The sequence below is a fragment of the Phycodurus eques genome, chromosome 13 (genome assembly GCF_024500275.1).
Source record: "Phycodurus eques isolate BA_2022a chromosome 13, UOR_Pequ_1.1, whole genome shotgun sequence".
NCBI lineage: Eukaryota > Metazoa > Chordata > Actinopteri > Syngnathiformes > Syngnathidae > Phycodurus > Phycodurus eques.
Genome location: NC_084537.1, coordinates 6,182,392 through 6,210,254, shown reverse-complemented (window position 1 = coordinate 6,210,254; position 27,863 = coordinate 6,182,392). Strand labels below are relative to the sequence as shown.

Sequence of the window (27,863 nt, the reverse complement as noted above, 5' to 3'; positions counted from 1 at the left end):
TAAAAACAGTTGTTATTATTCCTGTCTAAATTGAAACACTGTCAAGATCATGTGCCATCTGGTGAATAACTCTCGCTGGACGTTGGTCAAATAAAGACTCGAGTGTGATAAAGACATGGCACGTAAATCACTTACTCACTAAGCCTGATTAAATAGTCATCACTATAAACGGAATTACAAACACGGTTATTATGTGTTTTGACTACACACAATGGAAGCTGTTAGCTTTCTGCAATGCTGAGAAAAATTAGTTGGCATATGGTACATTCCAATTTATACAACTCTTAAAGTATTAGCCCCCTTATTTATATTTATTCATTTCTTACTTTATTTCTCTTCTATTTTTGAATTTCTTTGGCTCGTGGCATCTTATTGCAGCTTTTTGGGATCTTTTGGCTGACTTCATTTTGGCGGGACAGGACTTTGGACCACTTAGCCAAGGTAAGACGCGACTGACGTTGTCTCTGTTTCAGGCGTGACTTGACACCAAGAATGCAACACTTGGGCCAATTCCATGTACCCTATTCAGGGTCGTGGGGAGATGGAGCCTGTACCAGCTGACTTTAGGCGAAAGTTAGATCCACCCTAGAATGCTCACCAGTCAATCACAGGACACATATGGAGACCCACCATTCACACTCACTCTGTCACTGAGTCTAAAGAGTCGCAATTTAGAGTTGATTAGCTCTCAATTATGTTACAAGTTAACAGGATCCTTTAGAATGGTGCAAACAATTGTGTTTCATCAAAATTGGCCCTTAAGATTATTGATATGAATAATTTTCCAAATTACTTTGTTTTGTTTATTATGGACAGCACAAGAGCATTGGACAAACCAGGTGCATTGCTCTAAGTGTTTTAACACGAGAGCTCATTCTCAATGTAAAAATCAATACAAATTCCAGTCAGAAAATGCTAATTCAACAAATAAAAAATAAACACCCACACAAAAGAAAACTTCCATACAATCATGGAAGTCGTAAGAAATCAGTGCTGTCACAAATGCACAAAAGATAGCACTCAAAGGCTTCTGTTACAGGTTGCGTTTTGGGTGTGTGTACACGTGTGCATGTGTGCGCTGGTTTGTAATAAAAAACCTGTCTGCCAGTTCCTATGAGAAAGCAGCAAAAGACTTCTTTTTGTCTTCTTCTTCTTTTCTGTCCATGGATGACCCGAGGCATTAGAGAAAGGTTCCAGTCGCAGTGGTTAGCACATCAGCCTTTCTGTGTGGAGTTTATCTCCTCATGCTTGTGAGGGTTTTCTCTGGGGTCTCAAGCTTCCTCCCACATTCCAAAAGCATGTGTCTTAGGTTAACTGAAGACTGTAAATTGTCCGTAGGTGTGAATGTGAGTGCGAATGGCTGCTTGTCCATAGGTGTCCTGCGATGGGCCAGTTCAAGCGTGTACCCTGGCTCTCGCCAAAAGTCAACTGGAATTGGCTTCAGCTTACCGACAACCCTATAGTGACGATAAGCAGTACAGAAAATAGATGGAAGGTTCCAACCGCAACAGTGTAGATCACGTTAGTTGTATCAGATACTCTACAGGTACAATCAGTAAATAACTCATTGCCCTGGGAACGCCCCTTTTACATCTCGAAAATCGATACAGCGCCATGTCTTGGTGTGATGTCAGCGACAGAACTGGTGACGAAATTTGCTGCACAGTTGGTGTGGACAAAGGAATGTACTATCCTACAAGGTGGCAGTATTGACTCATATTTTATATATCATCTCCAGAGGTGCGTAGTAACGCATTACATTTACTCAAGTAACATTTTGGATAAATTGTACTTGTCAGAGTAGTTTGAAGACATCATACTTTTTACTTCTACTTGAGTATTTACAGTATGTTACGAAGAATTGCTTCTTTTATTCCGTTACAATGATCGACATGCAGCTCGCTCCTTTTATTTATCCGTGATCTATTTTTAGACTTAATCTTCGACTTCCGCATAGGGCGCCGTTGTATCAATCCAACGTGATCACTAGTGTCATTTGACTCCAATTCACCAATCAGACGGCTAAAGGCAGTCACACGACCGCACACAAAGCCATCGCGGGCTCATCAAAATGACTCATTTTGGGAAAAGAAACATCCGCATGAGTGTTTACTTTACAGACTCCGAAAGACAACAGCTTTATGAATTCATTGTAATCTTACATCTGCCTAAATTTGGACATTTCAGCCCACTTCTAACTTGAGAAAGATTTGAGAATATGGCAACATTAGCCCTATTTTATGGTCATAAAAACATGCTTCTTGGGGATGCATGCCATGCTGTAATCGCTCTCTCTCTCTCTCTCTCTCTCTCTCTCTCTCTCGCACGCACACATGGACACACACACACACACACACACACACAATAGCAATAAGTCTGTTCAGCAAATAGCGTCATTCGGTCATTTAGGTGAATAAAACAAATCATGTTTTTGTAGGGACCATTGCACGTGTTGTTGGTTTCTGGGCACTTTAAAAATGAAATGGTGGCAGTTGTGTGTGGACTCCCATATGTTATTAATTTTTATTTTATTTGACTTTTATGATCTGATTTTTATTTATTTATTTATTTATTTATTTTTTAATCAGAACTTTCTCACCAGTTACTCTGGAGTAGTTTTTTGGAGTAGTGCTTTCTTACCCTTACTCAAGTCAATATTTGGTGGACAACTTTTTAATTTTGCTTGAGTCATTTTATTCTAAAGTAACAGTACTCTTACTTGAGTCCAGTATTTGGCTACTCTACCTACCTCTGATCGTCTCTGTCAGGCGGAATCCCCCCCACCTCCAAAATGGCAACTTTTCTTAACTGAGTTTCAAAACACTGCTTTGTTGAAGTTGGTATATCTTATATTGCCTTATATTACTTTATTATATACTGTTGCACACTCACATCAACACGACAGCACCCCCAAAATTATGTTCAATCACACATTTATTATGCTAAAAAAAATTTTTATTTATTACGCCGTCGTTGATTAAGATGGTTCAAACACAGCACCGGGCGCCAGCCGTGCCCATTAACATCTGTTCGGTTACACGACGCAACCACTGTACCGAGCCTTTGCTTCACATGAAGCAAACTCCATGTGTCGCGTCTTTTTCAAATCTGAGCAATGCAGTCAGTACAAGTGAGCTGACTAAACCTGTGTATATAGATGAAAATTAATCTTACCCTCCATACTGAATGTCTCATGTGGCTTCCTTCCTTCTTCAATGAAGGATTACAGCAATCGATTTTAACAAAACAAGCATACTCAAATGTATCTGACGTCACTATTTTCACGTTATTGTCTCAAAAAAAAAAAACATGCAGACTTTCAAAATAGACGATTACGCTGCAGGCTTCCGCGGAACAAGCAAATAAGTGTATTACAACACTTCAAGAGCATTTATAGATTTCTTCTCAAGCTGTTTTCACCACTTTAAATTTTTTAACAATTAGTAAAAAATAACAGACGAAGTGGGGACAGAACAAAAGTATCGATTTGTGGAGCAACTAAGAACAAACACTAGTATAAGGAAATTTTCTCGTCTTCTGTCACTGATGTCAGCAGGCTCACTCAGGTTTCGACCTAAATGTGGATGGGTTGAAATCTGGCTGAAAATCAAATATGTCATTGTAAAACAAACCCAAAATGACGACTGAGTCTATTTTGAGGAGGATTTTTACTGCAGACATCTTGTTAAGTCCAGAACTATGCAATAAGTGCAGGTGTTCGCAGTATAGGAATAGGTCCTTTAAGTGTCCTGCTAAATGATAGGGTCAAGGTTCTATTCGGCACATGCATTGAAGGCCAGTTCAATCAGCAACATATTGTACTATCACAAATGCTGCATACAAACTACACTACTAAAACAAAAGGTTTGGCATGTGTTAGCTGAAATTGTGAAAAGGAGCCTTTACTCTTATTTGTACACATAGAAATCAACCACACCTGAAGCTGCTGCTGATTGAGCCTCAAATTTTGGGGTCAAATACATTTGTGACTTGACATTTTGCAGGTATTGCCCTGCAAGTGGCAGGCGACCATTTCATTTCCCATTTCTCTCGTCCGAAGATAGTTGGGGTAGGCTCCAGCACGCCCGCGAGGATAAGCAGTACAGAAAATGGATGGATCTTGCAGGGATGTTTTCTGGAGCAGATGTTTTCTGCTTTGTCTTTTGATCATTTTGACAGAAACCAAATAGCACATGCATTGCAAGTTTGCAGTTCCTTCAGTGTTTTTTTTTTTTTTCTGTACAATTACTTTCAGCTTGCTTTGTCGGTAATATAAAATCAACATTTTCTGCATTTAAAATAAAAATGTGCTTGGGGGGCATGTTTCCCTCAACCAGATTTTGGTCAGATATGTGACATGTTTCATTTGTACTCATTAATCTCTTTATTCTGAAGATTTTTTTTTTCTTTTGCCTGGTAACATATTTCTTTATTTTTGCTGAGGCAGGTAGATTCTTGTTGACTAAGTTTTAACATATGATATCAAGGGTCAGAAAAGGTCTGGGTGCATGTGCTTTCTTTACTTGATGTGACATATACTAAATATAACATAATACATGAGATAACATACCTTGACAAGATGTGACTCACGAGTAATTGTGAAGTTTTTTCCTTTTGTCTGTCCTACTGCAGCTACCTTTTAATGTGACATTTTCTTGCACCACCCAAGCATTTGCAACCTTCGTTTTTACTGTTCTTAACATTGCTACTTTGTTTAACCTGATATTATAATTTTTTTCGGGTCACACCTTAATTGGTTTAAATAGTTTGAACACTCATCTATGTCACAAGCGCTGTCATCTGGCCACACTGCAGTACTAATTTGTTGTAATTTACTGTTGGTTTGTTGTTGGTTTTTCTTCTTCATGTGGTCACGGGGAGTGATGCTATCTCCAAACCACAGGCGCCATTCCTGGATCAAATACAAAACTGCTAATCTGCTTTGTGGCAAAATGTGTGGTCTGTTAATGAAAGATGGGCGCCTGTTTCTGTTGATGTCTGGATGTGTGAGAGACACTGAGAACAATAAATGCTTCTCATGGACTGCTCGTAGTGTTCAGTGCCAGTTGCATATCAAGTAACTTGTGACAGTCCACATGTTTGAGGTAAAAGTACGATGTTTAAAAATGCCTCCAAATCAGTGGTGTCCAAACTACGGCCCACCTGCCGTCAGTTTTCTTTTTTTTTTTGCGGCCTCTGGCATATACTATACTTAACAATTGACACGGCCTGTGTCCTTTGCCTGCATTGTACAATTTACTTTTTTACAATGGATGGCAAGGCAGGAGAAGAGAAGAAATTCGTTCTAATTCCTCACATGTTGGTTCTGAACGGTCCAAGCATGAACGGGGCCCTGTGCGAGACCTCCCTAAGGCGCTCCCGCTAGAAATGCCGCTTCGTGCGGGTGCACATTATCGCACATGCCAGAAACCACCACTACAAGTGGGATACAGGGCCCACTGCCACCTAAAAATTCAGAAAACTTCTTCACAAATTATAAATATTTTTTCAATCAAATATAAATGTATAAACATTAAAGAGTTGCTTCCCATATCTTTGCTGACAGTGGTGGAATACTTTTCGCATCCATCCAGTTTCTGAACCGCTTCTCCTCACTAGGGTTGCGGGTGTGCTACAGCCTATCTCAGTTGACTTCTGGGCGAGAGGCGGGGTCCACCCTAAAGCTGGTTGCTGGTCAATCGCAGGGCACCTATCGACAAACAACCATTCGCACTCCTCAATCAAGCTATAATGCATGTTTTTTTGAAATGGGGGAGGAAACTGGAGTACCCAGAGAATGCAGGCACAGGGGAGAACATACAAACTCCCCACAGGGAGTCCCGATTTGAACCCGGGACCTCTGAAGTGTGAGGCAACCAGTTGTCCACCATGCTGCCCCATGGTTAATCAATTACAGCTAAATAATTTGTATTAAGAAAGTGGCCCTTGCATCCTTCGATTTTTCTGTCTGTGGCCCTTGGAAGAAAAAGTTTAGACACCCCTGCTCTAAATGAAATGGAAAAATCCTGTCTTAACAATTATATAAACTACGGTAATTTTCTTTTAGCTTCACTGGATTATTCATGATAGCAAATGTCAGTGGTGATGCATAAAAATGTATATCCAATATTAACTATCAGGTTCAGCACCGTTCAGAATATTGACCCAAAATATTATTACTTTAAAAAGCAAATATGAACAAAATACAACAAATGCAACAGTTGTATGTGGGATGAGGTCACAATGACATTACATTCATCTTGCCCGTGAAATTTTTTGTCCACGTCACTTTCAATTGCATTTTTATGTTTTTTTTTCAAGAAGGCTGACTGAAAGTGCTGTGGACACCTTCGTTCAACAAACCCCAATTCTAATGTAGTTGGGACGTTGTGCAAAACAATGCAATTTCAATGTACAATTGCGAGGAATTTAGGGGTTTCTTCATCTACGGTCCATAATATCAAAAGATATTTGTTGGAAAACCAACATGTAATGCCTGTGACCGCGGATACCTCAGGCAGCACTGCATTATAAACCAGCTTCATTGTGAAAAGAATATTGCCACGTGGGCTCAGGAACACTTCTGATAACTATTGTCAGTTAACACAGTTCATCGCTGCATCTATAAATGCAAGTTAAAACTACCATACAAGGCGAAAACTTGCCCATCTGTAAAGGCCCCATTAATGCGGAAAGGTACATAAGATTTTGGAGCAACCTATGCTGCCATGCAAGCCACAATTTTTTCAGGGACCTCCCGGCTTATTTCAGTAAGACAATTGCCAAGCAACATTCTGCACATGCTGAAACAGTGTGGCTTTGTAGTAAAAGAGTGTGAGTACTCGATTAGCCTGCCAGCAGTCCAGACCTGTCTCCCATTGGAAATGTGTGATGCATTTTGAAGCGCAAAATATGACAACACAGACCTCAGACTGTTGAGCAACCAAAGTTGTAGTACATCAAGCAAGAATGGGCAAGAATTCCACTGACAGTACAATGCTTCAACAATTAGTGTCCTCAGTTCCCAAACGCTTATTGAGTTTTGTTATAATGAAAGGTGATGTAACACAGTGGTAAGCATGCCCCTTGCCTCATCTTTTTTTGGAACATGTCGCAGACATCAAATTCAAAATGAGAGAATATGTCCCAAAAAAAGAATAAGGTTTGAACATTAAATACCTTGTATTTGTAGTGTATTCAATCAAATATAGGTTGAAAAGAACCAGTAAATCATTGTATTCTGTTTTCATTTACGTTTTACATAACGTCCCAACTTTATTGGAATTGGGGTTTGTAGTTGACGGCATTTGCTCATAATCTTGAAGGGGTCTTATGTCTAATAAGTCCTATTCTTCTGTTAATAATAATAATATCACATGGTTGAAATAGTTAAGGTCCAAGATCAGGCTGCTCGATGCTTGCTTCCCTCAGTACTCGTTCAACCTCTCCTTCAAGCCTCCAGGTTGTAATTGTTTTTGGTGCTATTTAAACAAGACTTCTAACTAAAAATGGACAAAAACAAAAAGAAAAAACGTTTGCTATCATGAGTTTGGAGCCTGAAAGTGCAAACATTGGAATTTTTTTTACTAAAAGATAACGAAAACGTTCTCGGTGGAGTTGCATTCCTTGCATACATCAATTTCTAAAACAGAAAGCAGTTGGTGTTCAAGCTGGTAGTGTTTCCTCTTAACAAAGTGACATCACCCACTGCTGGGCTGGCATGCCGATTAGTGTTTTAATTGCGATAGGTTATTGTGAATAGGGATCTTCTTGCAAATGTGTATGCAAAATGTCAAAAACCAAGGGGAAAAATATTCCACGTTTTGCTAGATGTTATTTCTCAGCGCAAGAATCTGACTAAATATTAGGTGCACATGCAGTATCTGGCGCAAATGTCGAGTTGTTGCATATTTTTTGTCATTGTTACTTTATATTCAGACACTCATATCAGTAAAATGAATACATTTTCAAAAGGAAATTCAATGGAGTATGTCTTTACTGTTATTGATGAAATTATATGAACATTACGCTTATAATAAAGATGTTTAAATGCAATAATTAAATTAATGTATGAAAGTGTTTATCCCGCTATTTTTTTCGTTTGGATTTGTTTGAGGCACTACAATTATCCATTATTGTAATCTCTCCTGAAACTCCATCTCTATAATCTCGGGAGGCCAGAATGTAGGACAGAGAACGACGCCGTCCTCTCTGATTGGCAGAGGCCTCACAATTCATGAATAGTTTAACCTTCAATTTTGGTGTGGATCATTTGGGTCCAGGTTTTAAATTGAAACACTAGCAGACATTTGTTTTTTTGAAGTGATTTGCTCCCTATAACCTGCATTGACCTTGAGGTTCCGCATAATCCATTTCTACCTGTTACTAAACGAAAGGCATATTTTAGGAGCGCATAATAGAGACCTGGCCTGATGATCCAGTCAAGCTGGTACCAGAGAGGTTTCATGTGTTTCTTGTTATTTTAAAGATACAGACCATAGTGTTGCTGCCTGAAATGCTGCCTTTTTTTTTTTTTTTTTTTTACAGTAAACTATGCAGTGTGATGGCAATAAATTCAATAAATTCTAGTTTACATTATCTAATGGGTCAGCTATTCAGTCACCTGCATTCATGTTGATCATGTGTTTTTAAAATATTGTTACCATTTGGAGGAAAACGATTACCTTTAACATGGTCCACCACTAACAGGAAAATATTGTACAGTTATGAGCGAGGAACATAAAATGTCAAATATTACTGCAATAAAAAATACATTCCAAAATAAACTTTTAATTCTTTTCTTTTTTAGATTTTGTGTAAAATATAATGAAGGAACTGTAAGAAAAATATTTTTAAAAAATATTGACTGATGTATTTATTTAATATGGAGAGTATAAAAACTTAAATTCTCAGTTAATTATTGTTTATTTTATTATTATACTTATTTTTAAATTCCATGAGGACATTTTCACTATGGTGCACAATCATGACCAAATGTTTTGCCACTGACTGAAATTGTGTGGTTCACATTGCTTCTGCATCGTTATATTGAGCACTTCATTTTCTAAATGTAGCCCAAAAACCTTTGTATGTCAGAGTAAATTGGAGAACTCGTGACGAATAATATATAAGTATGAACCTTTAACAAGTATGATTTATTTTCTAATACTGTATGTTTTCTTAAACTGTGTAAATCCTTCTTGTTTTCCGGTGTATATACTGTATATTAAAATATTATTTATAAAGCATTTACAGTAAAGTTAGGGAAAAGAAAAGCAGCAAAGTTAGGGAAACAGCATTTTAGTGGATTTTGTGGTTGTCATACCTTTTTGTTCAGGAGTATGTTCGGGGGGTGTTTGACTGAAAGCCGAATAAACTGAAAACCCTCCCGTATTTACATAAATCATTCATTTGACACATTGAAATTTTCATGTGAAGGTGAAAAGGTCAGTAATTACATGTACGTGAGTTTCTGTTAGGATCTCGTCCACGTAATGGTGCCGTGCATTATCTCTTTTCTCGAGTTTGTTTTTGTTGCTCTGCTTGTTGAAACATACCATTAAAGGTCGGAGGCAGACTTGGTCAAACAACGGTTATCTGAAGTGGATCCCATTAGGCCTCTAAATGTGACAGAAGGTTGGGGGAGGGTTTTTACATGGCAAAGCTGGTGAGCACATATCATGACAAATTGGGGGTGAGAAAACGTGTCACCTGCATTTAAAAGGCCAAAAGATGGATGCATGCTGGATATGTTGTGTGCAAATCGTCTACAGACCACCTCAGCGTTTCAGAGAGGTTTGCACAGCACACAGGAATTAACCTGTCAGTGCTATAATCTCAAGAAAATTGCACCATTAACCGCAAAAAAATGACAAATGAGGGCCAACATGAGAGCTTTCTGACAAAATGCAAAGTGCTTGAAACACTGATGAGCCCACAAAATAGGTCTTCTGGTCCCGGCCAGAGGAGCAGCACGTGCTTGTCTTGATGACACCGGAGATAAAGTGACTTCACACAACATGTCCTCATGAGAACTATGGAGGCTATCTTAAAATGTGGTAATGCACTCCAAATAGAAGAGGACATATTTTTTTCATAGAAATTTGTGGCAAGTTCTGGCTTTCTGGGCTATGGGGTAGGTTGGCAAGATGGAAGCCTTATATTACCAAGGGGGAAAAAAACAAAAACAAAAAAAAACACATGAAATCTTCCAAACGCATGTGAGAAAATATGTTCCGGTCTGATAATACCAAGGTTCAACTTTCTGGCAATAATTAAAAAAAAAGGCTTGTTTGGAGCAAACACGACATTGCTCATCAGCAAGAGAACACAAAAGCTACCGTAAAGCACGGTAGTGGTTTTATTCAGCTGGGAATTGGACTTTGTTCAAGGTGCAGGGAATTATGAACAGTTCCAAATACCAGTCTGTGACCTAAAACCTAAAATCCAAAGAACATCTGAACTTTATTTGGAGTTAGTCAGAGCCACCTTAAATGGTGCAAGTTGTGTTCTGACTCCTCTCTAACATGAGTTTGAATGTGAATGATTAGTTCTGACCTCAGCCACATCCCTTGTTTCAAGAGGGTGTGCGCACTTGTGCAGCACATTATCTTAGTTGTTTATTCTTACTTCCCCTCTCTAAAAGATTTCATTTTTGTTTTAAATTCAATTGCACGGGTTGTAAATGCTATGCCCAATGAGGTACTGATTATTGTTTTTCCTGTTTTCCTGTTACCAGTTTCAATATATGAAATGTAAACTGGATTCATTGATCTTTTCTTCTAAATTTCTCCTAAATTTGTAAACTTCCCAGTCTCGTCGCCCATCTAATGAAAGGTCTCACTGACTGGTCCCAGTCACTCAACCGTGTCTCTTTCCTTTTGTCTCTTGTGTCTTCTAGGGTTGGTGAGGGGGGGGGGGTCAAAGGGTGTAATTGGCTGGGCCTGCTCAGGTGAAAGCACACCTCTTGTCTGAGGACACAAAACCGTCTCCCAATGTGTGTCTGTAGCGTTGCAAGGTCAAAAGGACCTACCGTGTTCGGACAAACACAGACACACAGTCAAACACAGATCTCGCCTCACTCAAGCTTCAGCTCCAACAATCGGCCCAGATACCTGGGAAAGGTCATTATTTGCACTCCTGTCTGTCTTCCAGCTTTCAGAACACTTAGCTGCCGTGTCGGACAAGAAACAGAAACGACATTTCTACTCAGTGCAGCCCAGCGCTCCGCTAAAGCCGAGTAATCCGGGGCAAAAAAACCTAATTGAGATACCTCCAATATATGCCTAACTACAGTATAAGATTGCATGCATTGTTAAATTAAGGGTTGAAAAATACCACATCTTGTAATGTTAGCAAAAGTGAAAAGAATAAATGTCACCTTCAAATTGAAACCCACAATGCATACCCTTTGTCCACCGCACGGTACCGACACTGATCTCACAGTATTGACACCTTTCCATTGTCAAAAGCAGCATGACAACGTACTACCGCTTGTACCTCGTCGGCCGCGGTTCCAAGCATGCCGAGCCGATGTCAGATGAGCGACAAAAAACTACTGCTGACTGCTTGATGCTCTAACACATTTGTCATCGTTTCATAAGTTTTGCAGGTTACACTGCTAGAAATGACAGAAAATACATAAATAAATTCAAGGTGACATTGGCTTAATCTGTTGCCCCGCCTTACCGCGAGACCACCGATGTCAAACTCAAGGTCTGCGGGCCAGAACCGACCCGCCGCAGTTACTCTGAGACAAGCAACTGCGACGCAATATATGCAAGGAGTTGGGCTCCGATGTATCACTTGTTAGCACCTTGCTCACCCACGTAGTGAACCAGCTGTCTTTAGCTTCTTATGTCCCGTGAAGTAAAGGAAAGAATAGCGGTATTTTTAGAGCGCACTTCATCATCTGATGCATGTCACCTTTCTTAAAGTTGAGCAGGTTGTCTGCATTTGCACGACAATTAGTGTTTTTTTTTTTGTCTTTTGTGTCTAACAAAAGCACAACAATGGGTCTGATTTTGACCCTGTGGCGTGTGTCTCGAATGTCATGGTCGGTTAGCGGTAAGGCAGCTAAGCCAATGAAAGACGAGCTACATTAGCCAAGATAGATGAGAAGTTATGAATTTTTTTATTCCCCCCCCCAGCCCCCAAAAGCATACAAACTGCACCCGAACGCATCGCACACGTTATGGTTCCACAGCAACCCAATACAATTTCCCTTTTTTTATCACGCGCTTCCTCCTCTTACATCTTAAAGAAGAAACCGATTGTAAAAAATATTTTATTTTTTTTTTATTTATTTTTTTTTTATTTTAACTTCGACCCATTTGTTTTAATGGATGACACACACAATAATGGCCGAAGGTAGTATTAGTGTCATCAGAGTTTCGGCTGAAATTTCTTGTTATTCTTGAACCTAATGGACAGAAGGCTTCATCAGTCTTTGCATTGTTGGTTGTCCTGCATTAATGTCATAACTCATAAGAGATTTATCAACGTCAGTAACTGCACTTAAAAGCTAAATATCTGGCGAGCAATGCGAGATTTGAGTACCTTCAACATTCCATCCAGACTGCACAGCATGTTGATGAATAACGGCAGTGGGCAAAAGATTGTAATAGTATGCCTTACAAACATGTTTTGATTACATCAAAATGCTGTCACGCCAGTGTGTTGAATTGGTAGCTGATGGCAGCTCCCTGTCACTGACTTAGTTTATTTGAATTGTCATATATATGTCCTACCTGTCCTTCACAGTTATACTCTTTCATTTTCAGAAAGTAAACAAAGATGAATTCTTGGTGGGAGGGCAGCGGTACAGTGCATGGTTCTTGTCAAACCTGAGGAGGTACTTCATGTAGCCCGCAGTGTTTTTAATCTGCTTTCTCTGCAATGGGTGCATTTGCATGACATTTCTACTTTGAAAAAGTGAACATGCATACGTTATTTTTTTCCTAATTACACACTGCAATTCTCAATATTCCAGTTATTCTTCTTATTTAATTCTGTGTTGTTCAAGATTCTCACTACATTTAGCATTTTGTATGCACTTCTTATGCACCTTTATCTTGTAATGGAAAACACACATCTAACATGTGGAGCCGGTAAATAGCCCCGAAGGTATGAGTTAGCTTGCTGGTCGGTGGCCCTAGTCACATCTTTGGACAGCAAAAAGAAAGAAGCGAGACCGGTTTCTTCCCTGCTTTAGAGGATAAAAGTGCAAATCCCGAGGCTAAGCAGGAACCAGGTTCGCCTGGGGATTAAGGCTATGATCACGGTACAATAGCGATTCAAGATGATCTCGTATTATTTTACAGCAGTGATGTAAACCAAGATGAAGTTGGCAGCATGTATGTGCTCCTCACAAAAATACGTTTTCAACAGAACGATCACTCATGTTATTGATAGGCTTAATTCAGGTTAATGTAGAAATAAGAAATCATTGTTTTCCCTGCACAATTGTGGGGTGTGGAGTTCAAATTGAAGAAGAAGAAGAAGAAGATTGGGTCCTACCCCCAAAAACTTGAGCACAGATTTGACTTGAATACAAATAATTATGACATAGGAAGCCATTCTTATACAATACACTCAAAATATTCAAAATCCATGTCAGGGAATCACAACAGTTGCAGAGCTAACTGCTTCATCGTGAAAGTTTTGTTTATACTTGACGTGTATATTTTGCATCACTCTTGTTTTAAACATCTTTCGAAGCAGAATAAGAGATGTTTTCAGTTCATTATCATAGTCCTTCCACAAGTTCACTCCTCTAACAGAGACACCTCTGTTTTTAATGATTAGGTTTGAAACCCCCCCCCCCCCCACCCCCCAAAAAAAAATAGAGACAAATATTCTTGATTAGGTGTTGAGTTTTTGTAGTGTAGGTGGAAGTGGGATAAACATCATGACACAATCATCAAATGGAGATGTACGTAATGATTTGTTTTTAAATGCTTAAGGAAAAAAAAAAAAAAAATACCTGAAATGTGAAATCATATACTCAAACAATAGCACTGTTATTAACATTCATAACAGCCTCCGTCACTCTCTTAATGGGTTCAGTGTAGGACTCTGCACTCTGCTGCTTTTCCACATGCACATAAATTCTCTGGCGACGTCGTTTTGGAATTGGAAAACGGTGTCGGTAAACTCAAATAAACTTTGCGTTCCTTGAAGTGAACCCTCGGTCAGTGTATCAATATGCGTACTGCAATATTCTGTTCGTAGACTAATTAGGCCCACTGATATGCTAAATTCAAGCACTGCTTAGTATGTGGCCACCTGATCTCATTAGGCGAACTCTTGATATCTTCATTAGTGCTGAACACATTTAAACCATTTAGCCACCTTGAGCCGTCTGCTTAATGGCGCTAGATAAACCTTTTAGCGCCATCGCTAACTAAACACTGAGGTGGGGCGGTAATCTTTTGTTTGATATAACAAGTGGTCTAATTAGCATATGGGATCATGTCTTGCGACAAATCCCGACATCGAACATGATATCGAGATTAGAATCATGCTGAAAGGATTTTATGCAGGAAATGGAACATTGGTGCAGGAAAAGGCCCCCAATGAAGTAAGTTTGACTCTTTTGTCTAAGGAAAGAGTCGGAATGACTGAATTGTCGGTCCTGAGGTTGCAATGTTGTTGCAAAGCCCTTTTCTCATGATTATCTGTAGAGGCTTGTTCATATCCCCCCCCCCCCCCCCCCCCCACCAACTTCTGATATCTTTCCATAAGGTAATAACCGTTGGTGTGGTTTTTTTTATTTTTTTTTTATGCCACACAAGCTAGGGCATTTATCTGAGATAAAAGCTGGTTTTCCCCGACATTGTTTTGGATGAAGTGTAATTGCTGTTAGTGCATGTGTGCATTTGACTGCTTGTTCCGAACAGAGCTCCTGTTTGCACACACACACACACACACACACACACACACACACACACAACGGTATGTATGGATGAATAAAATAACGAGCCCCCCCAACCCCCCCACAATGTGAGAGTCGCAGTTGATTCTTCTGTTGCCTGAACATGTTGGCACACATAGAAGGAACCATATTACAGCTTCTTGTAGGAGCTAAATTATAACTTCTGTAATTGTTCAGAAGAAGAAAGCTGCTATAGCTAATAAAATGTCAAGTTGTTTTTTGTTTTTTTTTTGGAGGGAGGGAGGGGTGTAATTAAAGTGGCTGGAGAAAGAGTGAAGATATACTGCGAACGCGCTTTCTTTTTATATGTGTTTTATTTTTTGTATTTTTTTTTTAGCTGCAATGGACAGATGTAAAATAGGTTCCGTCAAGTGGGGGGGAAACAACAACAAAAACAAAAAACAAACACTTAACAAAATGTATTTCTTCTTTGTAAACTCTAAGGCCGTTTTAGTGTATCAATAAGATGGCATGCTTCGGCTCTGTCTGACTGTAATCTTCAGTAATTGTGTTTAGAAAACACTCAAGCTGGACGGCTTCCTCCCTTTTAGGAGAGTCACAAAGGGAGAAACCTGAGCCTGGGGTGCTTTTTCTTCTTCTTTTTTTTTTTTTAAATCTCAAGTCTTTCTGTCTGTTTTCACCATTTGTGTTCTACCTAACTTACACGATTTTGATCACACCATTGATGGGACGTGATGGAGGATATTTTTTTGTTTGTTTTTGTTTTTTGAGCATGCATGTTTGTATTTGCTCACGGAAAAAAAATAATAATAAATCAAATTGAAAATAATGATCATTTGTATTTTATGGAAGTGGCAAATGCTCTCCGCACTGAATATTGAATTTGGTTTTGATACATTTAATCTATCTTTGTATGTATATGTAATTATAAATACACACGACACTATCTGTAAAATGTCAATCAAAGGTGGGTCTGAAACTTAAAAAAAAATATATATATGGTTTTAAATTTCACAGTTTGATTTCACGTGACATTTTCTGTTTTTTTGGCCTAAATCAACTTTTGATCATTGAGAGAAACATGCCGATGAACGAGTCGTTTCGATGGGCCTCTCACACGTCGCACATTTGCGGATCAATTCCGGACAAATGAATGGTGCCGCGTGAGAGATTAAATTAGGGTTCGAGCGAGGACGGGTGCCGGGAGCTGTAAAACGGGGGGGGGGGGGGCATTTGCCATCATTTAGAAGATGCGCCATCATTCAATGCCGTTTGCATGTGCACACAGTTGAAATAATGTGAGAGACAGAAACGGTTGCATCATGTTTGCAGCATATTGAAGGTTCCCGCGAGTGAATAAAACCACAACTGGAATGCGTTTTTAAATGCGAATCAACCGCTGAATGGCTTCAATGTTGACGGAATGAAATTTGGGAGGATTTCGCTGCGTGCATGGCACGTGATGCGTGGGCGTTGATGGAAGGCAGGGGGGGGTGCCACGCCCCCCTAAGGTACTTATAAAAACTCTCCCCCGGCATCCTTGAACCCGAAGCACTCCGTGGACAGAGGGGAAACTCTCTGCTGGTTTTTCCACTGCTCCTTTATTCTTCTCCGGTGGTTTGGTCTGATTTGCGCCGGTCTGCATGGCTTTGACTGACATGGCGCGGCCGACCTCCGGCGCCGCATCGTGTCCGTGTCTCCAGCCGTTTCACGTGAGTATTCCACATTTGCGCAAACTTGTAAGACTCGCGACTTAACGCCGGCGGTGGTGATGTTCCGCAGCGGTGTCAAGATGAACGCGCCGCAGACATCCAAGTGGAGTTCAGCATCGTCCAGTCTCCGCTTTTGTCCCCCAAAGACGACGACGAGCTGGGCAGATTCGTGGACCTCGAGTTCATCTTGTCGAACAGCCTGGGTTCGGACGCGGTGAGCGGCAGCGGGCGCACGTGCGCCTACGCCCTGCCCGAGTCCCCGGAGAGCTGCGCCGACCGCTCCTCCCCGCAGGAGCTCCACGGCTACCACGGCGCGGTCCGCTTCACGGAACCCGACCCCTTGCGCGGTCTCATGGCGGAACTTCTCGCCCCTGACGTCAACTACGCGCCCGAGAGCGAGAGCTCGGCGGGAGACTGCCGAGAGTACACCCAGCTGGGTGCGCTCGATCCGGCCACGCGCGCCGACAGTTTGGCTCACTACAAAATGAAAACCGAGTCCAGCGGCCAGTCGTGTATGTTGGCCGGCGGGGACTCGACGGGGCGCCGCGCATTCATGCAGCAGCAGAACGCGACCGCTGGGTTCGATCCGGGGCGCGCGGACTGTCATCTGGTGCACCTGGCGCATCTGGAGCGCACGCGTCATCAGCTCCAAAGCAACTACTCCGGCAGCCCTTACCGTTACGCGCAGCACGACGTGCCCGCGCGCTTCCACGGACACCACGGCGCGCACGCAGACGTACGGCGGCTCATGCTCACGCCGCCGCCGTCGCCGTCTCTTTTGGATTTGTACGCGCAAGACGAGGCGGGCGGCGCGAAGCAGAAGCGAGGGCGCAGGTCGTGGGCGCGAAAGCGCGCCGCCACGCACAACTGCGAATTCCCGGGATGTGGCAAAACGTACACGAAGAGCTCGCACCTCAAAGCGCACATGAGGACGCATACAGGTGAGCGCCGCCATTGTTAAGCGCCCAAACATCTCAGCGTGGTCCAAATATATGCTCCTGTCGCCCCCCCCCTCCCCCTCCCTCAGGTGAGAAACCCTACCACTGCAACTGGGAAGGCTGCGGCTGGAAGTTCGCCAGGTCGGACGAGCTGACGCGTCACTTTCGCAAGCACACTGGACACAGGCCGTTCCAGTGCCACCTGTGCGAGAGGGCCTTCTCCCGCTCCGACCACCTGGCCCTGCACATGAAGCGGCACATGTAGACACCGCGGCAGGGAGATCCTCGTCGCCGGGGCTCGGCCTCCGCAAAGCCTTGTACATATATACATACATATATATATATATATATATATATATATATATATATATATATATATGTGTGTGTGTGTGTATATATGTATATACCTGTGCATTCATTGAGCTAAATAACTTTAGCACGTCTTCAATAAGTTATTGACTCTTGCTGAAGGCCTGCACGTTGGGCAGGACCCAGAATGCTGCACCTATGTGTTTTTGTTTGTTTGTTTGTTTTTGTTATTTTACCCTTTAAAGTGTACACCGGTGTCTTTGATACTGCTTAATTTGTATATTTTTCTGTACTTTTTTTTTTTTTTTTTTTTACTCCCAATTTTATCACGTTGGCAAAAGTGAGAAATGTCACTGACAAATTCCATCTTTTTTTTTTTTCCATTTTTTTTTTTGGTGACAGTATGAGTGATTCTGGTTCCAAAGCAAAAAATGAAGTGCAATCACTTAAGATCGCAGGACAACTATTATTATTATGATGATTATTTTTTAATTAAATTATATATTTGAAGTGAAGAAATGCATTTTTACAATTTTCTTGAATGGAATTTGTACTTCAGGGATCTAAAATAAAAGTAGTTTAAAACATTGTGAGTGTGCACTTTTCATTTCCACCCGCAGGTATCTGCGACTGTGTTATTCCCCCTCAGCAATGTTCGCCAGTTCTGAATTAGTTTCAGCTATATTTGTGAGTTACTCAACCTAATTATGACACAATATCAGAAAATGTGTCTTGCGAGAGAACGCGTTGACTGCTTGTGGAAGACTGCCCTCTGGCGGCCAGGGCTATAACTGCATGGATAGTGCTTTAAACCAGTGGTCAGTTGTCACCCTGATTTTTTTTTTTTCTTCTTCTTTCAGATTAGACCAAGAATTTTTGGACGACGAAAAGGTAACAAGCCTATTTTGATAATGTAAGGAGTATAACATACATATATCTGTTTTACAATGTAGGAAACAAAAGTAAAAAGGTGTCAATATCCTTGAATGAAGGCCAGAAACAGTGCGTATAAAAAGTTTTGAAGTAACGACTGGCACGCACGTTTGTGCAAAGGCGTGAGAGTACTTCGTCACACGGCACAGGAATGCACGCTCGGTTTCCGCTATTTTTACTTTGCAATTTTTTTTTAGTAGTTTATAATAGTTAGGGAACACTGTCATAAAGCCAAGTCCTCCTGTATTCACATGACTTTTGGATTCACGTGAGTGTACTAACGCTGTTCTTGTACGAGACCCACCTTTCAGTTCCTGAGCCTAGACCTAACCATGAGCCAAACCTAAAATTGGGTTATGATTGATATGAAACTCAAAGAGCATTTCCACGACTAACGGACTTTTGCTTTCCAAAATAGCAACTTATCATCTCTGAGTCAGTGTTACAGAGTACTTGTTTGATGATTTGACATCACCTAGCTACAGTAGGTATGTAATAGGTGGTAGAGATCTTCAGTTTAGTATGGATATATGTGTATCACATGATCCAAAAAAACAAAAAAAAAAACATTCTACTATTACAAAAACATATAAAAATACTTTATTGAAATACTACGAGTCCAGGGTGTACTTCTTGCCCAAAGTCAGTTGAGAGGCTTCAGCTTGCCCGTGACGCTAACGAGGACAAGCTCGATAGCAAATGGATAGATGAAACAAGTGAAAGCATCTCGACTTTTGACATCACACTGTGAATAAACGGTGTGTTACGGGGTGGCTTCCCAACGACGCCGTCGTCTGTAAAGGTCAAACGTCGAGGAGGCGGGGCGAGGTGCTGGGATAGGGTTGCCATTGACTGGCTCCTCTTCCACGGGGAGGGGCTTCTGTCTAAACAAGTCAGAGGTCAAAAAGATAAGTGGGGAGGGGCTTTCTGCTGCTTTGTTGTCAACGCTTCGTGGCGGTGGGGCCAGAAGCAGCCGGTCCTTAACGGCTTGGCTTATCAGCTGACTCTCAGGCACATCCACGCTGACCAATGAGGTGAAAAGGGTCTGAGACCGAGAGACGTTGATTCCTGTGAAAAGAGTGCAGACATTTGAGAAGTGACGTTGGGCAGAAAATTGGGACGGGAGGAGAGGAAGGCAACACGAGGAATCCACAGATTAATTCAGTCTCAAATGATTTCAAGCCTTTAAAGGCTCTCCTTCAAAACGTTAAAGGCTCATTCATACTTAAAGACCCTGTAAGGTGAATTCAGATTTTGTTTCCCCAAAGTACATTATACGTTTGAAGAACATTGCTGAAAACGTGCAAAGACAGAACTGTGCAGTACTTACACGTAGAGAAACAGCGTTAAATAGATTTTCACCATTTCAGTTTTCCTGATTTTTTCGTGGGCGTGGCTAAAATGGCGCCAAATTATACAATGGGACATCGAGCATGACTCGCCCCTCCCCCACTATATAAGAACTGATTGCTTTTGCTCACGTCAATGCTATCTGGTGCAATTGTGAGCTACTTGGTTATACTTTGCCCATTTCTACCACTACAGCATGCAGCTAGCTAGCTAGCTATGGCTGCACCCTTCAAAATGCATTTCCCCTGGATGCCACAATTTACAGAAGAGCTTGTGTCGTAATGTGAATTCCCAAGTGTTATGTATTTTGTGTTATTCAGGCTACCACAGTTGGTTGAAAGGTAAAACGTGGGTATACACTGTAACCAGCTCAAATGTCTGACATTAGTGTGAACCACAGGCTGTACAACATGTGCCGCTGCGTTTGGTTCACTTTTGCTGGACTGTCTCTGTGTTATCTGCACACACCGAGACAACACCAAGCAAGGCGGTAGGCCTGCGCAATTAATTGAATTTTAATGGCGATCGCGATTTTGGCTGCTACGCTTAAATGAGGATCGTCTGTGATTTTTTTTACATTGAAACTTAGGGGACTGCTGCATATGAAAAGTGCTTCATTTGCAGTCAGCCTGGCACCAGGGGGCGAACGGCGTGGTTAAGGCTTCACTATGAGCCATACCCGTGTTCCAAGGCCAACTTCAAAATAAAAGTTTTAAATGGTATTGATGTCCAATGTAGTCATATATGAAGCTTTTATTTTGCAGTTGACCCTTTCAGGACATTGGCAGAGAGGCCGCGTGTCACGATAAGACACTATTAACAATGGCTGTAGCGGCACGGTGGCCGACTGGTTAGAGCGTCAGCCTCACAGTTCTGAGGACCTGGGTTCAATCCCCGGCCCCGCCTGTGTGGAGTTTGCATGTTCTCCCCGTGCCTGCGTGGGTTTTCTCCGGGCACTCCGGTTTCCTCCCACATCCCAAAAACATGCATGAATTGGAGACTCTAAATTGCCCGTAGGCATGACTGTGAGTGTGAATGGTTGTTTGTTTCTATATGCCCTGCGATTGGCTGGCAACCAGTTCAGGGTGTACCCCGCCTCCTGCCCAATGACAGCTGGGATAGGCTCCAGCACGCCCGCGACCCTAGTGAGGAGAAGCGGCTCAGAAAATGAATGAATGAATGAATGAATGTAGCGGCTGGCCTGACCGCAGTAAAAAAAAAAAAAAAGTAAATGTAGTAAAATGGAGAGGGAAATCACAACTGTCGAGTTCTTTGCAGTTTATGACCGTGCACGACTGACCAATGGTCAAGCAGAACAACGGAGAGGTACCCTTCCTTGACAATTCGCTATACTGACGGCGATTTTCAGATGAAAAGTCAGTACTTACAGCCTAATGTGATCGCATTTTAAGCATGAACTGTATTTGCCCCATTAAGTTGCAATTCGTGACTGCACTTTGTAAAAGCATAGTGATTCAGTTAGCCCTTGGTAAAGTAGAATTTTTTTGGGTGGATGAATTTCTTATTTTTAGCGATCATTTATTCTTATTTAAAGATTCATTTTGCACTGAAAACTGTTGCATATTGCTTGTTCAAAAGGGGTGCAATAAAAATAAAAACTTTTCACTAACATGAGGAATAATTGCGATCAATAATAGTGATTACAATATTGATCAAAAATAATCGTGATTCTTATTTTGACCATAATTGTGCAGACCTACAAGGCTGTGACGTATTGGGACAAGCCTGCCGCCCTTCAACAGCCCCCCCCAACCTGTTAGCCCGCGAGGTAACTGGTGCCTAGCGCCACTCGTTGTAGATGGAAAAAGTCCAGCCACAGGAGTCATTAAGTGGAAGAATGACAGACGAATGAATTAGTGATACGCCGAAATAAAAATTCTAGACCGAAACTGAGGAAACCAAGAACAAAAACTGAAATTATTAGAAGAATTGCATGACTATGACTCCAAGAGCTGCCAACCTACAGAAATTAGCTTTCAGAACAATTTGTCTCAATTTCCATATTTTGAAAATTTGGTCAAGGCCAACTGGAAACTTGATATAATATAATGACGATACAATCTTGATAAAATATATATATCAGTGGCATAAAAAAAAAATAGGATCAGCATTTCTGGGCCCAATCACCGATCAGCGAGTTTAAAAAAAAAATATCACAAGATGGAGGAATGTGTCAATTTAAATGACCTGTTCATTTACTGTATATACTCGTGTACTTAATTGCTCCAAAAATTAGATTTACAATAAATAATGTATCTTTGTTCCGCTATTTATGCCAGTGAGGCATAGTGACAGACAGAACAAATGGTCTTCTATTAGATGGCAGGAAGTAAATACAGAAATTAATGTGTCCACTTTTTGTGACATTTTTGTTTGTTGGTGTGCCGTGAGATTTTTCAATCTTGTATTCTACTCAGTCAAGTCAAACCACCATTACAACATGACAAAATAATGACTGCTAACCTACTGTAATTAAGCGACGCGCCCTTTTAAAACATTTTAAAATAAATATAGAGTACACAACCGTGCATTGGCCACAGTTTTCGCCTGCGTGATTCACTACCTCCGTGTTGTTACTGCGACAAAAGTATTTCGTTTGAAAACCAAAAATGCTCTTTCGGCCAAAGATTTTCAGTGACCAAATTTCCGGTGGATCCCTAATACCAATGTATTTAATTGTCAGTTGAGCGGCTTGATTTCTCAGGATTTTTAAGCCCCATTTCATATACTTGGCATTGTTTTTATTCATTCAAATTTCACAGGCTTGTTAACAACACTCTTCTCTGCGGTGTGTCATATTTATAAGACATGTTTGTTTTCACTTTAATAAAACACTCAGGTTACCTTGTATCGCTCTGTAGTTGATCTGTTTTTTCGTTTGCTCCACTTTCTGTAATGTCTCCTGAATGGCTTTCTGGGTGTTAAACTCCGCCCCCTGGGAACAAATAAAAATGGTAATATTGCATGCGAAACATATTTAAATGGTAAACACATGTTCTTTTTATTGATCAAAAAATAAACCTGCAACGCCAAGAGCTCTGCCTTTACGGCCAAGGTGCTGTTGAGCTCAACCTCCTCAAGAGTGTCCGGATGGTCATTGGACACTGCAGCCGTTAGCTCCGCCCTCCGGTTCAGGGCGCCATCTATCAGAGGAGAAGTGGTCTTAGCTAGAATTTCAGGAAAGTACTGGCCTTGCACATGTTTACACATGCCCATGCACATGGGTACTCACACTAGGCAAGTGGTTTTCAAACCTTTTACACCGTGAATCACTTCAAGAAATACTTTAATAATTTCCATGTACCACCACAATGAACAACATTAAAATACTGCAGCGTAGTAGGCCCAAGTGTTCATCTAAAAGTGGGCAGTGGTTTTACATGTAATATTAATGTAAACAACTGTAGCATGGCTTGCACATTTTGACGTTGCAATTTATTTGTAAGCCTGCGATTCATATTGCGATGTAACATCATAGGTAGCGTACATTTGTTGTTTCATGATTTGTTTTACGTGACAGTTTCTTTGCAATGTGACAAACTATTCACAGTAGGATTGCGACTGGTGGAATGATGGGCTTGCCACAGGAGAATGAGTACACTTGTATATAGGACAAAAACGAAAACATGGGAGTCACTCACTATTTAGCTTCTGGTTCCCATGGTGATTATCTCTCCACCTCCTCTGACAGTTGGTTGGTTGTTGAGGAGGTGCGTCACTGTTCAGTGTGATTTGCGGCTCAGGTGTTACCTTCACGACCACAGGCTCTTTAAAACACACCTGTTGAGGGCAATGGTTGTCTTTAGTTGTTCACAAAGGTTGTAGACTGTTTTGGAATCAGTCTCATTTGATTGAAGTTCACATTTTATTTGAAAACATAGCTAACAAAAGTCATCAGTTCCGAATTAACGCTGCATAATGCTGTTAACAGTGGCTATAGCAGGTCACCTTTTTGTTTGTCTTTCTTCGTGTCTGTTCGTTCGTGTGTCGCTTTGGTTGCGTGGGGGCAGGACTGACTACGACAGACAGGTCAAGTTCAGGACAAAGTGTCAGCGCAAATGAGGAGGAGACGGGGATGGGGGCCACTGATGGAGAGGGTGGAGGTGAGAGGAAGGAGACTGAGCCTTCCATCCTGACGACGAAATGCAGTGGAGTACCCCTTGAAAATTGTGGGGGGGGGGGGGGGGGGGAGAATAAAAAAAATCATTAGGAAACGGCGAAGTTCATCAAAGCAGATGTGGCATGATCTTTTGAATGTATGCGGCTTTTTCCAATGTTAAGATCTCATATGGAGCTCATACACCTCAGTTGGATATTGTTAGGTTGGTCTTATAACTCATTCATGTCAATCCACATGGCCTGAGCAAACAACATGTCAGATGACAACCAGTGGCTCCTCGGCCAACGACAGAGTCGGCTAACGACAGAGTTCTGCACATATAGCAACGGTGTAATGAGAGGTTTTGGAGGATGCAAGTCGGAATGCACCGGTCTATCACTAAAGTCATAATGAAAAGAATGTTTTGACTCACTTAAAGGTAAAAGCTTGTTACGAGATAAAACCTCTTGTTCAAAAGCCAAGAGGCAGCAGAAATGACACAGTGCAGAATACAACATTCATACAATAAATTTTAAATAAAGACTAAAAAATAACAGTGATATTAAAATGTATGGTATCTGATTTAAAAACAGTGAACGAGCCCAAATGCTTTCGAGTACATACATGGTGGGTTTTTTACTCATTCAAATTTGGCATACGTTAAGAAATTTCTGGGGCCTCCTTAGCGGGTTAATGATTTCATACGTAGGGGCCAAATGTTTAAGATTTGTTTAGGTGCAGTTTTGGCGAAGAGCCTAATAATTATTATTTTTTTTATTATCATTTATCTCAGACACTTTAGTTATTATACATTACAATGCCAATGTTCGATGTTCTTTAGAATTGAAAGTTAACTGTTCTTAAAAAGAATGTACTTGAATTATTATGCTCTATCAATATATATCAGGGGCACAAAAATACAATATATATATATATATATATATATATATATATATATATATATATGTATATATATAAAGAATTTGCTATCGTGAAAATAATATATTGAGAGTGCGCAAGAGCAATTGAGAACACAAACATGTGCAATATAGCGGTACCGACTCGTTGCTCCAGGGCCAGGACTCATTGTTTCCTGACATGTGCATCCTGAGTGTCCGTGAACGCCGCGCCCCGTACGGTTCCTCGAAATGTATGAGGGTCGTAAAGCGAGGACCTCCCGGAACATGTCCACACAGTGGTAACGACCATATTTATCGAAGACGTCAACAACACAACCGACAGTATGTCACTCGTGTGACAAACGCACCAACCAAACAACGGAATCGGTGAACGAGCTAACGCGACATCAAAATCAATCAATCAATCCGTCAGCCTGTTAGTGAAGCTTACTTGAGCAGAGCAGCGTCTCTACCCGAGTTCGAGTGGAATCACGAACAAACATCCGGGGCACAGTTTGTATTTCCCTGCGTTGATGTCAATGTAGTTATTGACCAATTACCGCCAGTCTGCCACCTATCAAAGCTGACAGGGGCATGTCAACGCCAATCGGACATGTCCAATAATAGTAGACGTTTTTTTGCTGATGTTTTTTTTTTTGTTCCGGGAATGAAAAGTTTCGTTTCTCAGTCAATTTCAACTCCGTTGTGGGTGCGCCTTCCAAAAGCATGTCCGGTTCCGGGTTCTGATTTCACCAAATGTCACAGCGACACCTGGTGGTGATTCTTTTTCAGCGTGTGCAATGAATGACTTTTCTACCGTACACACCACCATGAGATGTTTCCCTTTCTTTTTGGTTTGAATGGGGCAATATATTTGAATCAATCAGATCTTTTATTTGGTTTTGGTTTTATGCAAAACGGTCACTTGTCATTTAACGACGCCGACCCTAATGTGAACCCCGTTGGACACAACCACCAGAGACTACAACAGTTTTCACAGCCGCGGCCGCCATGCTGGAGGCCGCCGCATTGTTTTGTTCCGGTGTTTACTTGAGTGAACCTTTTTATTGCTCAGTTTTTCTCAATGTCTTTATGTCTCAAAAGTATTCTGTCAATTGACTGTCTGTTGTCGTACTCGAGCGGCTGGCCCCAACTTTGTCATTGTGTTGTGTCCCTGCCACCTACATCCAAAGTTTCTCGATACACTGTCAACATTTTAGCAGCTCATCTGAGGGAGATTTGCAAAGTTTAGAACATCGCTGATATGAACTGACGAGGCAGTTGTTCTTTAACTCTTGCACAATTCCCAATCATAGTTTTACAACATTCAAATAAAAAAAGAAGTGACTTTAATTTAGCTCAAAAGACTTTACATAGGGTATTATTAATTTTGCCGTGAACTCATAAATTGGCAATAACAAATCCACAATATGATTTATATCAGCATATACAGTACAGCGCACAGCCAGTGAATAGTAGCAGCAGATTGTATTGTGCCGTTATTGTATTATTTAGTTAAAAAATAGCTGCGACAGAAAGGGCTCGAAAAAAAAAAAAGAACACATCATCAATATTGAATTGGCTTTCTTATTATATACTGTATTTTGGTTTCTTTACAGCAAGCTGCATGCACACAGATTGTACATGCAGGTCCACCTCAATAAATTAGAATATAATGGAAAACATCATTGAATTCAATCGTACTATTCCAAAAGTGAAACTTATTTAGCATAGTATAACAATTCTCTATACACACATAGTGAAATATTTCATGATTAATTTTTTTAAATGTTTTTTATTTTGAAGATTATAGCATACAGCCAACTCCAAATACACCATCAGGGGAAAAAAGTTTATATTCCATAAGACACAATCAAGATGTTCTTTAAATAGAAATAAGGTAGGGATTGGAATTGGAATTGTTTGAGTAATTGTATTGCACGACTGTATTCTGTTATTTCACCACGAGATGTCCACCTTGGTTCAGCTGAACATGTCAGCAATTTCACAATGATTTTACGATAATTTTTTTTTTTTTTTTTGCAAAAGCATACACGTGCACACCACACAAACATCTACTTGCATGTTCACAAAAGAATGAACGATGCCCGAACACGTGTACGCCACACAATTAAGTGGCATCGGCTATAATATTAATTGTAGTTTTTTTTTTTTTTTTTTTTTTAACCAAAAATGCACATACAATGCAGTTCATTTCAATATGGGCAACTCGCCTAATTGGTTTGGCACGGCAATCAGCATACTGATATTTGAGGACCACAACTGCTATGGCAGGAATGGTTGACCTGTTTCAGGAACAAAAGTCATGTTGATCAAAAAAACTCAAAATTAAACAGTGACATTAACAACTGTCGCATGATGCAGCAATACTGTTTTTCTCAAAAGAAAGAAAATACCGTATGTCATTTGCTTTTGGAATTAATTTACTTCCTGCAGCTATTATTGAGTTTCCCTTGAGCGATGTATAGTATGATGCATTAAATTCGACAAACAAATAGATTTCATAGGAAAATGCAGAGGGAAACCCTTTAAAATAATATAAACAAAACAAAACAATACTTCACCTGCTTATTCAAAAATTCTAGCTTGTGGGAACAAGTGAAAGTAGTGGGTTAATTGTATGGTTGGGTTCTCAATCTTTGCTTCTACGGTAATTGCTAATTATTATTACATGTTAATTAGGGG

General features: G+C 40.8%; 2 protein-coding genes across 2 annotated transcripts; one reads left to right on the top strand and one right to left on the bottom strand.

Annotated features, from left to right (window-relative positions):
- Positions 1 to 16,463: 16,463 nt before the first annotated feature.
- Positions 16,464 to 18,443, top strand: klf17 (Kruppel like factor 17). The gene is made up of 3 exons (XM_061694427.1): positions 16,464 to 16,608; positions 16,679 to 17,549; positions 17,636 to 18,443. Exons 1-3 carry the CDS (start codon positions 16,540 to 16,542, stop codon positions 17,809 to 17,811), a joined length of 1,116 nt encoding a protein of 371 aa, XP_061550411.1. The 5' UTR covers positions 16,464 to 16,539; the 3' UTR covers positions 17,812 to 18,443.
- A 962-nt stretch (positions 18,444 to 19,405) lies between these two features.
- ppp1r35 (protein phosphatase 1, regulatory subunit 35) lies at positions 19,406 to 25,867 on the bottom strand. The gene is made up of 6 exons (XM_061694580.1): positions 25,609 to 25,867; positions 24,108 to 24,318; positions 23,801 to 23,939; positions 23,181 to 23,302; positions 23,004 to 23,094; positions 19,406 to 19,856 (listed from the first exon to the last, which is right to left on the bottom strand). Exons 2-6 carry the CDS (start codon positions 24,288 to 24,290, stop codon positions 19,552 to 19,554), a joined length of 840 nt encoding a protein of 279 aa, XP_061550564.1. The 5' UTR covers positions 24,291 to 24,318; positions 25,609 to 25,867; the 3' UTR covers positions 19,406 to 19,551.
- Between the last annotated feature and the right edge of the window lie 1,996 nt (positions 25,868 to 27,863).